Source organism: Cryptomeria japonica, chromosome 8 (genome assembly GCF_030272615.1).
Source record: "Cryptomeria japonica chromosome 8, Sugi_1.0, whole genome shotgun sequence".
In the NCBI taxonomy this organism is placed as follows: Eukaryota; Viridiplantae; Streptophyta; class Pinopsida; order Cupressales; family Cupressaceae; genus Cryptomeria; species Cryptomeria japonica.
Genome location: NC_081412.1, coordinates 658,630,143 through 658,643,672, shown reverse-complemented (window position 1 = coordinate 658,643,672; position 13,530 = coordinate 658,630,143). Strand labels below are relative to the sequence as shown.

The 13,530-nt window shown below is 34.1% G+C and overlaps 1 protein-coding gene across 1 annotated transcript; it reads left to right on the top strand.

The window, feature by feature from the left end:
* Positions 1–549: 549 nt before the first annotated feature.
* Positions 550–4,914, top strand: LOC131049636 (splicing factor U2af small subunit B). Its single transcript, XM_057983697.2, has 2 exons — positions 550–1,376; positions 3,941–4,914. The coding sequence occupies exons 1-2, from the start codon at positions 880–882 to the stop codon at positions 4,344–4,346; spliced, it is 903 nt and encodes a 300-aa protein (XP_057839680.1). The 5' UTR covers positions 550–879; the 3' UTR covers positions 4,347–4,914.
* The last annotated feature ends 8,616 nt before the right edge of the window (positions 4,915–13,530 follow it).

The following is a 13,530-nucleotide window of genomic DNA, read 5'->3' as shown; positions in this document are numbered from 1 at the left end:
GGAATATGATTGGGGGATTAATTAATTGGAAGAAAGGGGATTAATTAACTAGGTTAATTAATTAGAAGAAAATGAATTAGGGATTAATTAATTGGAAGAAAGAGGTTTGGGGGATTTATTAATTAAGAATTAATTAATTGACAGAAAGGGGTTTAAATTTGATTAAATTGATTAGTCAAATTTAGGTGTTTACAATACGAAGTCATCAACTTAAAGTCTATAAATTATAACATAAAAATAAATGTTATGTTATAATACTAAATAACACAATTGTTGAAAATTGAAATTCAAATAAGATTTGTAAGATTTTTTTGAATAATATAATATAATTTAAATGTTACATTGAAAGTGAAATCCAAATTTAGATTTCAATAATTTTTTTGATTATTTACCTTTCTACATGTTTGTTTGTATGCTTTAATTAAGTATTACTTATTTCGGATGGACTTCATATAGATAGAAGTGCTTAGTATTTACTCAATTTAAATTAACATTTAAGAAAAATATAAATTTCCCATTCCAAGAACCTTGAGCGAACGGAAAAAAAAACCTCCATATAATTAAAATCCAAGAAGCCCTAAATATTTAAAAAGATCTTTTCTCGCTCGTTTCATTAAAAAAAATCGATGCTGTAATCTTCGACGCTGTAATCTTCACAATTTTTGCAGACTTGGATTTCTCCACGGCCATCCCGTAAGGAAACTAAATTCCAAGGTTTATAGTGTTCCAAGGCTTTTATTAAGTATAATTCCACCAACACATCACAGAGCTGGATTTCTTCATTACGTACACACCGGGGATATTTTTTTTTAGGGTTTCAAGGGTTTCATTCAAGTAAAATTTGAGAAATTTATTTGGAGAAGCTGCAAGGCTGCATCAATGGCGGAACATTTGGCGTCCATATTCGGCACGGAAAAAGACAGGGTAAACTGCCCCTTCTATTTCAAAATCGGTGTGTGTAGACACGGCGATCGATGCGCCCGCCTGCACAACCGGCCCACAATAAGTCCTACCCTCCTCTTATCGAACATGTATCAGAGGCCCGATATGATCGCTGCCCCAGGAGGACTCGATCCTGCGACCTCCTCGGACCCTAACCAGGTCGCCGCAGCTGCCGCAGATCCACGCAAGACTCAGCGCCACTTCGAAGACTTTTATGAAGACATTTTTGAGGAGCTCAGCAAGTATGGGGAGATCGAGAACCTTAATGTGTGTGACAATCTGGCAGATCACATGGTTGGAAATGTTTATGCCCAGTTTAGCCAGGAAGAACAGGCGGCCGCGGCCTTGCAGGCTTTACAGGGAAGGTTTTATGCGGGAAGGCCTATCATCGTCGATTTCTCCCCTGTTACTGATTTCCGCGAGGCCACTTGCAGGTAGGGTAATTTTTTATTGCAGTGCTGTTCCAATTGGCTATATGTATTTTTTTTCTTTTGTGAAAGATGCTTGCCGTTTTGAGGATGAAATTCAGCTTCTATTATGTTGAAAAATATGAACTAGCTAAGATCTTAACCTGGAAGGGCACTAACACAAGCATACCTGGGCCTTACAGGTTCTGTTTTGCCTGGAGTATCGATTGAACTTCCAACAATTCCTATGAACCCTTTTCTTACATACCCACCCTTTGCAGGTTATTTTTGTCAGGAGTGTGGATTGACCTTCCAACAAGTCCTTTGAAATCTTGTCTATTTTTTGAAAATTTCGTGAGTTTTTTTAAACTTTACTTAAGTGTTAATATGCAGTATGTGTTAAAATCTATATTTTCCAGGTGTGGATTTACTTACCAAAAATTCCTTTCAAACCTTGTGTTTTCTTTATAGAAAAACTATAACTTAATAAGTGCAAAATATGAAGTATATGTACAGGTTAATATCTATTTATCCAGGAGTGCGGACTGGCCTTCTATCAATTCCTCTGAAACCTTGTCTTCTGTTTGAAAACTTTGTGATTTTTAACTGTACTTGTGAAGTGCAAAATACTTAATATATATTTATTATCACTGTTCCACAGGGACACGTCTCCTTCCCCCATTCCCAAATTAAAACCTGCGTCCCTGGTGGGGATGTTTCCGATGCTTGTGAACTTGAGGGAAATGCTTCCACAGCACCATCACTTCTGCCATTTGTGATAGTGATGTCACCGGGTTGTTTGTTATATAGCACATGTCTTTACATATTAATTACTAACTTTTAATTTTGTGAAAATTAAATTATCTTTCATGGGAGTCACATGAATTTTATATTACAGATTTTTTCTTACAAATTTAGGTCCTTGATCTCCCAATCTCTGAAACCTGCCCCATCTCTCCGTATCCTCCTATCAGAAAACTCCATGGAACTAAATTGTTGCAAGGCTTTTTCTATTGGTTACTTTTCTGGGGATGAACCACCTAATTTACCTGATTAAAAATTTTAAAGTTTTTTTTACTTTACCTATTTTTTTTGGTTTGTCATCAAGTTTATATTATTTTAGAGGGAAAATTTTCAACAGTCCATGCCCAGTGAGCCATCGCAAGCCTAGCCAAGTCGTCAGAGAGACATGCCACTCTGCATGCAAAGTTATCTGTCAAAATAAAAAATGATAAAAGACTTACTGCTGCAAAAGTATTCATTCCTTACACATGTGAAAACCCAAATTTCCTTTTTGGGTGATTTTTTCAACCTAATTTACTATCTTTTTGCTAAATGTTTTTGGCAGCCTCTCTCGAGACCTAAATGGAGCTGTTAAGGGCATTTTTCCATGCGACTGCTTAGCTTATTTTGGCTGGCAGCTGCTGCTCAATTTTTTTATGAAATATTTGTGGAGCTGGTGGTCCCATGAGTATTTATTTTTCTGCTTATTTTTAAGAGACATCTTGCAATTGGTATTAAATTATTAATAATATTAGTAATAATTTGTGCACAAGAAAAAATAGAAATAAAATGATAAAAAAAAAGAGGGAAACGAATTTGTGGAGCCACGTGACATTTTTGACAATATGCAGTTGCTTCTTATTTCCAACCTCCCTTATTTTTCCCACTGCTTATTTTCAATTCCTAAATAATAGCTGCTCCACTAAAATAGCAAAAGATTCTAATTTATCCTTTTCCAGCAATTTTAAATTTGTATGGCAACACTCCAACTACTTAAAATTAAGCAGAATATAGACTTAAGCAGAAGCAGCCGCATGAGAACATAAGATGAGTTTTATTATTAATATAATGATCTTAAGTAAAGTAAGAAATAGTTCTAGATCAAAAATCAAAAATTATTTGCACAAAATGTTGAAGTACTCAGGAAAATTGAAGAAAACAATTTCTAGAATATAATCAAATTGTGTAATTATGTGAAAATTTATAAAGAAATGTCTCATGAAGGTGCTATCATAATTCACGCGGCAGGAGTCGCTGTGTAAAATTTGGAACAATTTACGCGAAAATGGTTCTGTGCCATGATTCTTTTTTTCAGGACACTCACTCCTCTACAACCTGTATTATTTTCTTAGAAAAGCATTACTATTGGCATAGTAAATTGTTTATAGTAGCTGAGCAGATGTTGTAAATTTCAAGCTTTCCTTTTGCCATATAAGCTTAAAGTTTACTTTCCTAGCTAAAAAAGTTGATACCCATAGTCTGCCCAAAAAAATTGCCAACTTGAATTTGAAGGTAAAGTTTTAATATATTTGTATTTGCTTATCCATTGCGCTCATCCTGAATTTCTATAAACTGACTAAATTTGTTTTACAAATTGAGATTTCATTGTTGGGAAAAAAAGTGTCAAAAATTTTCAAGCAAAAGCTGAGAATATAATATTGAAATAGATTTTTCAGAATTTGCAAGCTCTTAAAGCTTCCTTTATTTTTTTCAGAAATTGAGAGTTTGATTTTGAAAAATATTGCGAGAACAACTGCTAAAATCTATTTTACTGCTAAAATTGTTTTTCAATCTTTCTTGTATTGTAGGCAATATGAAGAAAATTCCTGCAACCGAGGTGGCTATTGTAATTTCATGCATGTGAAGAAGATTAACAAAGATTTGAGAAGAAAATTATTTGGCAGGGTAGGTAGGAAGTTTAACAGGCGTAGCAGGAGCAGGAGCAGGAGCCGGAGCCGGAGCCGCAGCCGGAGCCTTAGCCCTCGGTCACATGGTGGGCGTTCTGGTTATGCAAAGGGTCGGGATTTTGAGAACTTTGACCGCCGCCGAGAACCAAGAGGCAGGTTCAGAGGGAGCTTTGGTGGGAGGGGTGGTGGGCAGGGTCATAGGCGTCACCGGAGCCCACCGGCTAGAGAAGGCAGTGAGGAGAGGCGGGCTAAAATTGAGCAGTGGAACAGAGAAAGAGAAGAGCGAGATACAGCAAATCAGGGTTAACCTTGTCAAATGTGGCGGGTTTTTAAATTGTGTGGTGTTTGAATTTCAGTTTTTTTGGATGAACAGAGGTAAAAGGAAACAAAATTTTCCCTTTTTTTGTGAAGATAATCTATTTTTTTTTTTAAAACTCAGATCATGGCGTTTTGAGAAATATATCTGCCTATTTTATGTACAAAACTCCTGTAATCTCCCTTACCAGTGCGCTGTGGCTAGTGGTAAGATGGGAGCGATTGTCACGATGATGTACCGGGTTCAAATCTCACTTGTCTTTTGGCATCAACGCACACCGTTTCCTAATTGCCTAAAAGGAAAAAACTATCATAAGCTTCCTTTTGCTTGTCATCACACAAAGGAATCAGCTTTCTTGGCCAAAATCATTCATTAACTTTCCTTGACATTCAGCCGTGCAAGTCGACCCAGGATTCAAATCACACAACCATCTGATTTGATCCTTGTGTACATTTATTGGGTTGATAGTCCTTTTGATTTTTAAGACTTTTAGAAACAAATTACAACTTAATTCCGAACGTCAATCATGATCAACTCGCCTTTAATGGGTTCAATCTTATGATGGGTTTTATTTCACATATTCTTGATCCAGACGTATCATATCTCTATATACATGTTCTGTTTCTTGAAATTATTAATCTGCATTAAGTGCTTGTATTATTTCATTTTATGTAGATTTTTATACTTCTGCAGGCTCTGCAGGTTTATCAAGTTTTTTTAAATTCAAATCCCATCCTTTCTAAATGTGTAGTTCTTGAGATATCACTTTCCATACAGGTACTTCTGGTGAAAAATATGAAATGGATTCTATCCAGACATGAAACTATTAGTTTTAACTTTGGGATGCATCATTTCCAAAGACTTTTTTTGGTCCTAAGCATTGAGGTTTTATTTTGTCTGTTAAATTTTCTGGACTGTCGGTTTTATATTTCGAAGACTATCAAGATTAAGCTATGCACGGACAAATGTTTTCTTGTGCGAATATTTTCTCATTGAAATTCAATGTATTGTTTTGCATCAATGCCCTTGTAACTCACCGTGCTTATTATATAATCTGTATTATGTCATTTGCTCGTAAATATTGTGTTCTTTTGTTCTCTTTTGAACAGTGTATGAAATTTGATTTTTGTGTATCAGTGTAGATAACAGACAGTTAGGAGGTCCGATGGACTAGGCTAACTGGTTGTGATGGGGCATCACGAGGTTAAAGGCCCAGGCTTGAACTTTGGTTGTTTGCCTCTTTAATTTCTTGAGGGGTCAAATACCTCGCCTCTTATGATCTAAAGGGAAAGGCCCTGGTACCAAAAAGGGTTCCATTTGGGTTATAAAATGGGGGCCTTGTGCTTGCATCTCTTAGAGTTGAGATCTTCATTAGAGGGGGAAAGAAATGAATATTTTTGAAAAATATATGAATGTCCACCCCCCAACGTATATCAGCTGTAGGTTGAGGCTGTGCTGGATGTTTTGAATGTGAGATACATAGGAACGAATCCTTTTGAGGGTTACAATTAGTTACCATTTTATATTGTTTTGTTAAGCAACCTGTAGAATAGTGATGTCAAGAGCTTAAACTTAGATCAGTGTAAAGCTTCTTGTACTTATTTGATTTAAACCTAGTTGCTTGACGGATTGTTTTATGGCACTAATGTTTTCTTTGATCTCCATCAATACAAGTTATTGAAGGCATCACCTAGATTTTTAGATATTCATAGCTTGTTTCTGCGTTGGGTATTTCAGGTTTGGACGATCAGTATGAAACCAACATCTCTGGGGTAGCCTGTGCGCATGGGCTGTATACTGGCAAATGCCATTCAACTTTTGATTAGGTTGCTCTTTTGGCCTCATTGAGTCAGCTATAATATTTAATAGGGTGCAGTTTTGGTCTCTATGTTACTTAGCTATGCTATTTTGAACCAACCTAACTATAATTTAGCTATGTAATTTTGCATTACCATATAGCATTTCTCAGCGTAGCAATACAAGCGATCAATGTTGTCAGCGAAGTAGCAATACAAGCGACCAATGTTGCTCTTATTGAAAAAAGGGGCCTATTTGAACTTTATTTACATTTTTTGAGCGTAATTGTATATCTTACTCCAGTAATCATATTCTAATTATCCCATGTTCGGAGGCTAAATGAATTTGGATCCTACCTTAAAGATTGGGGTCGTTTTCCTTTTTTGATTGTAGTACTCTACGAAGTGGTAAATACTTAAACTATTTGAAATGCCCACTGAAAAAAGTGGAAGAAAAGATCATGTTAAGATGTACAAACTTCAACTGAAATCTGCTACATGTACAAACTTCAACTAAAATCTGCTACATTTATTGAAATTAGTAAACATCTTCATATGATATGAAGATGTTAAATGTAAATAGGTAGAAAGAAAAAAGCATCATGCAAATCATTGTGGTTTGAGCTTGCTCCACACGCTATAGGAGACAATAATAGACATAATTTATTGACAGGAAACTATTTGTTAATGCAGTTTTTTTTTTTGGATTCTTGTCATATACCTTTTGAGGTGCATAATGCAGAGTAGCCAAATACGAAAGGTGACTGCGGTTTCGTCAGGAGTATTAAACTACTACACGTTGCAAGTTGTCTGCAAGCTGCCATTTTCCAGTTATTTTTTCTTCATCATAATAAAATTTGCTCTTGCTATCTTTTTTCTCGAAGCGGAGGCGAAAACCCCCATCTAAGATCAATTTGAGCAATTTTTAAGCAAACAATAATAGACAATAAGTAAGGATAAATAAATAATTAATAAGGAAAAAGAAAAGGACATGCAAGTAAAAATGGGATAGATGTCAACTATTTAGGTAGAAGTAAATATTATTTTAAAGTAGTGTTATAGATGGTTTAATCTTGTGAATGTCATAAAATTTTTTCGTTCATTCAAGTAACAATTATTTGAATTTTTTTTAGTAACAATGTTTATTGGTCACCTTTAAGGGAAGGGATGGTGAGTTGAACATCCAATATATAAAATAATTTACTTACAGTTCAAATCAAGTATGAAAAAGGTTGATTAATTTGATGTTTTATTATATTGTTATTTTAAATTAATTTGCTTTTAAGCACATTTTAAACGGAAAACGGTCAGTCTATTTTTTTTTTTTTTTAAATATTAGCAGTATTGTTTTATTTATTTAATTTACAGTCATTTAATGAATCAGTCATGCCATTCTATTACTAAGTCACGCATATCATTATTGGATTTAACTTTTAAAATTGACAAGCATGCCATTCAATTATTAAGTTCTGCATATCATTATTGGATATAACGTACTTTTAAAAGTGACTAAGGAAATTTTATTATCAGCTAAGAGCATCCATGTTTAATTATCTTTTGCAATAACATAATAGCAAAACATATTTGCAATAATAAGGTTCAGCATATTTGCAATAATAAGGTTCAGCATATTTGCAATAATATAGGAAATTTTAGGTCGTTAATCTTCATTTTTCTTTTACAATAACAATTTTATATAATAGGAAAATATAATGGCAATAATGTACTCTAGAATAAGAAATTTCTAATACAAATTATGAACTATTTGAAATTAGTTTATCTCTAATGTTAACATTTCAAACTCAAATGCATACCCCTTTTTGATAAAAGATAGGGGTAAGTCTATAGTATTCGATCTGTTCATGCTTGTAAGTTGATATGCACATGCCCATTGAAAGGTTGAGTTTCTTCACTCAATTCAAGTGTAAAATGGTTAAGATTAAAATTGTCTTACATTTTAAGATCTCCTTCTAATATTATCTTAGGAATGAAGATGTCCAAGGCTTGTTGATAGCTTTTTTTTGTTTTTGTTTTTGTTTTGTTCTAGTGTAACAATGTTTGAGTATCAAGGGGAGTGAATATGCCTAGAAAACAATGGTGTGTTGCTTCTCTTGAGTTTGGTAATATAAATAAATATGCACAAGAGCTAACTATTAAGAAAGTTCCACTTGTAATGTACAAGATGCCTTTCCTTAAAAAGAGACGAGGAGACGCAAGTGGAAAGTATTTTTGTAGCCAAGGCCATTCTTTGAAAGTGGTGGCAAAGAGATCTAGAAACATGTGGAAGAGTGGCTATCAATAAAGAACTGGTAAATAGAGATGAATTCACCAAGCAAAGAATTTTCACCATAGTAAGAGGCTCATCAACAAGCACCTTCAAATATCTAATAAAAATATTCACATAATAAGTTGGACTAATAAGCAATAAAGGAGGGTTTACAACAAGTACTCTTTGTATATCCATGTAAAGATGATTGACAAGGCAAGGTGGATTCAAAAGAAGATGAAGAAGTTACAAAAATTCATTTGGGAAGTCTCATTAAACAAGAAATAAAGGCCCTCTAAGAACTAAGGACAATCATCCAATTGAGATTCATCAAAGAGATGAACAATGCCCATAGAGACAAGAATCTTAGAAAGGTGGGGATTGCTGTTAAATTAAATAGTAATATCCTTGAGATTCAACAAATAGATGAGTGATCCCAAACAAACTAGAATCTTAGAAATGTGGTTTATTTTTTAGGGAAAGATGGTGCAAGATAGTGTCAAAAGATACATTGAAATTTTACAAGATCAATGAAGTATCATGTGAGAACAATACTATGTGAGAAGTAAGTCCTATTGGCAACAATTCTTGTATGCCCTAAAATGTAAAATTTAAAGAGATTGGTGCCCTTTTTATTGCCTTGTCCATACCTTTCCACTAATAACGAATATGAGAATTCCTCGACGAGCTTCCTTGGTCAAATTGTACTTTGTCCCCCTTCATTAGTTGTGTGCCTAAATTCTAAAATGTCAATTTTTTTTGTTGGGTAGATTGGTTTCAGGTAGGGTTTTTCAAGGTTTCCTTTACCTTTGTACTTGGTCTTGATGTTTCCCCATTCCCTAACCCTCACAATGTCTTCTTTATCATCTTTTTAGATTTCTCTATGTTGGTATGCCTTTCCTTTCTTTCCTAATTCCTCATGCTCTACTGATCATTTTATCTCCTTTATAGGCTTTCAAGATTTCTCTTCCCGAGAAGCTACTTCACTTCTTTTGATTCTCAAATTTTTCTTGCCTTTGTGTCATTGGGCCCAAGCCTTTGGAGATCCTATTAACTTTATACCACATAAGTGGTAAGCTTGAGGTCTAAACCTCAATGTCTTGTTGCATATGTTGCCTTTGATCTCTGATTAAATTTTTTTGTCCCTCATTGGGCTCTTAGACCCTTGCCTACCACTTTCCCCTGAAGGGATGTAACATCATGCACCATTAATACTTGATTCGTTCCTTTTTCCTCGTGTTTCCTTTATATTAGGTAGCATTGGATTTCTGCCATCCCTAATCATAGCATCAAATATTCCTTTTTGTTGATCTTAACCTCTTTCATTTCTATTGTAGGTTTTTGAGTATGTTAATCCCCTAAATACCAAAATGTGTCCTGCACTTAGTAATTCTAAAACTAGACCCCTACTCTTCTTCCTCCTTTCCTTAGAACACAAATACTTTCCTTGCCATCTACCTCCATATATCTTGCAAGTTGTGAGTAGCATCTTCGTATATTGAAATCCTTGCAACCTTCTTTGAACCTACCCCTTGAATCTTTCTCTACTACTCAAATGTGGGCAAAGCTCCTGAATCTTTTACTATACTTTGGTTTGACTCTTATTTTGAAGCTATTAGTTTTAGGGCTTGACAAGGGATCATCAAATTATTTGTATACCACATATGCACCTGATATCATCAAAGATCTTTAAGCAGATATCTCTCTCAACATTGTAGATGGGTGTCAGAACCATATGTTAGATTACTAGGGTATATTGTTTTGTTGCCACAAATGTTTCAATGCTAGCCATATTGTTTCCAACTATTTCAAACATAAAATTATTAGTCAGGCCACTTGGTGGAGAGATGTCTTCCCCCATCACTACTCCATGGGAAAAAAAGAGTACTTCTTGACAAGAAGGAAATGCCCAAGATGCTCCAAAGAAATCTGATGGGGATGCTTATCAAAAGGACCCACCAAACAATATACATTCCACACCTAGCATTGCATATGGTTGTCCTCTTGTGAGGAGGGATATTGTTATGGTTGTAAAGGGTCATAACTCAAATGAATATTTGATAAATCAGACAAAGAACTTAGAAACCATGTCTTTTGGGGGAAAATATATTACTCCTAAGAAAATTGATGAGGTGTGACTATTAGGGTAGTCTAAGAAAACTAGGTAGTTGTGCAAAGGAAAAAGAAGAAAAATGAGGCAACTTTCAACATGTATCTTCACTTCCACACCAAAGGTGGAACTAAATCTAAAAATCATATCCATTGATTTCGAATCTCTCATACTCTCGTGACACATGTCATAAGGTTCATAATCCATTCCAAGTAATCCAATCTTAGGCCTTCATTTTTCGCTTGGAAAATTTGTTCAATGGTGGCTTGCTACCCTCATTCTATCATCTAATTTCACGCTATCCATATGTTAGTCATTTTTATAATCAACCATCCTTTTGCACCTTTATGTTGTACACTTACATAGCACTTATAAAGAGCATCCATATTCATCAACTTGGAGTAGATCCAAATATCACAGTAAATGTATAAATGATAGTTTATTCATTATCTTGAGTGTGAACTTTTGATTGAGTTTTGGGTTTGTATTTGTTGCTGATCCATTGTGTTGAGCTCAAACAAGGGGTTCACATTGTTGGCATGCTCACTATCATGTTTGTTCTATAACCAATCATTGTGTTCTTTGAGTGTTTTGTGAGTTCGTAGTGTTTTGGCATTCTTAGATGTGTTCTAGGTGTAAAGGATGATAAAGTTAACTACTACAAATTATATCTTCCTTGACAGTTAACCCCACAATGCACTAAAATAAATGAATATCTTTAAAATTACTAAAAATATACTAACTATTCTTCTTAAGATACTCGATTTAAACAAAACATATAAGAATAACTAAGTAAAATGCTTAAGAAAAACAAACTAGTGAAGAAATCTAATAACATAGATAATTGTGACTTTTTACCAACATATAATAGGGAACCTAGTCTTGAAATCTAGAAGTCATTGCCAAGGACGCTAGTGTTTTGCATGGACATTTGTGTTGCACTATCATTTGCATGAATGAAGTGCATAAAAATTTCCAAAACTTTTAAAATATTGACTTTGCGATTCACCTAGCTTGCGAAACCAAGAACAACAAAGTAGCAACAAACACTATACAATAAAAACTTATTAAAGGAATAAGCTAAATGACGAGATTTAAATATTACAGTCATTTCCAAGGACACTAGTGTGTTGCATAGACATCTACATATTGCATTGTCATCTACATGAATTAATTACAAAAAAAATATCTAAAACTTGTAAAAACTTGACTTTGTTGTTCACCTAGTTTGCAAAACCAAAAACAACAAAAAAACCAACACACACTATACAATAAAAATATTAAAGGAATAAAATAAATGGTGAAATGTAAAATGTTTACATGAACACCATAGATGAATTTATAAATAATAAAACACTAACAAACCTTCGTGTGGTTGACTATTCTCAAAATACCTACAAACACAAAGAAAAATATTTGATGTTGTTTGGAGATTTGCCTCAGTCAAATCCTCGCTTTGGTATTCCTATCCCAAATGTGTTAAGGAATTGTTAGACCTATGAATGTGCAATAATGTAAACTAAAATAAAGGAAAAATGGATGTGAAGATTCTAAGGTGCTTAAGGGAACATCAAAAAGGAAAGTTGAGATAATACTGAGAAGCAAGAACAATATTACTTGAGAAGGCTTGAGAAAGCCAAGGATAACAAGACAAACAAAAGAATACTTTGAGATTGTTGTAATTTTTTTGCGAGAGCTATAATAAACTATAGAGTGCAAGATTTTGGGAAAGCCAAAATGAGAGATAGACTCAATACAAGGGGAAGAGGAAGAGGCAAGAGAAGATTGTTGATGATTTGCTTAGATTCATCCCAAGCCATTTCTAGTTACATGGGAAGGTAAAAAGTGGAAAATGCTAAAAATGACCTCTAAATTAGAAACTTTCATAGGATGCTAGCATGACATGAAAATGTTTGCACAATGTGCTAGTGTCCAAACAATTTTTACTTGAAACTGATGGGAGACTAGAAAACATAAGGGTAACACAAAGGTGATTGTAAAATGAGACCACAAGAAATAAGAACTAAGAACCTTGCGAAGGAAAAAGGCTAATGCAAGGGCTAGAACGAACCTACAAAAACACTAAGGGAGTGAAAGACAAAGTGGACACAAAATATAGCATAAAATTACAAAGATATGCAATTTTTGATGTTACGTAATATTTTTGCCTTGAGGAGTGGCATTTGTGTCTAAGGATCATTACCAACTTTCAACATATATGACATTAGGAGTGATACATGTGTTGGACTCTTGGCACGTACATTGTCCCAATGGTTCCTACGCAACTATGGTGGCATTTGTGCATAACTGGTGACATCTATACCTTAGTTTCTAGTGTTTGTATTATTATTTTTTAAATCATTTTGGACCTAACAAGTTATTTGCTTGTAAGTTTCCAAGCTTCCAATGTTTCTCTAGTGTCATTTATTTAACTTTTTAAGGTTTTATTGCAAGGTACTAGTCATTTTATTGTAATTTTAGTAGTATTTTCACTAGGGATTCATAGATTTCCCTTTGCAATATTTCTCCTTCGTTTTGATTTATTACACTTTTTGCTATATTTTTTTCTTGCATGCCATTCTCACTATCATCCCTAACATCTATTTTAATAGGTCTTGTGCTTGTTCGATACAAACACTAAACAATTATGACACTTGTGCATGTCCTTGGTTCCTATGCACATGTCATGACATCTCTTCCCTAGTTTGTGGCATTTTTTTATATTATCATTTCTATCTATTTTGTAGTGTTTGTGTTACATATGTAGTGACTTTTATGCCTATCATGTGCTATTTTTTTATTATATTGGTTCTTGTGTCATTCCCTTATTTTTTTAGCATAATTACAATGACAAACACAATAGGAGTGAACCTAGATCAATTGTATATGTGTGTGTGTGTGTGTGTTAAAATGATTATTACATTCACATGTTAGGTTTAAATAAGATTAATGCATCTACAAGTTGGCCACAAGCATTAACCTACACCAAACTTGTAATAGGTC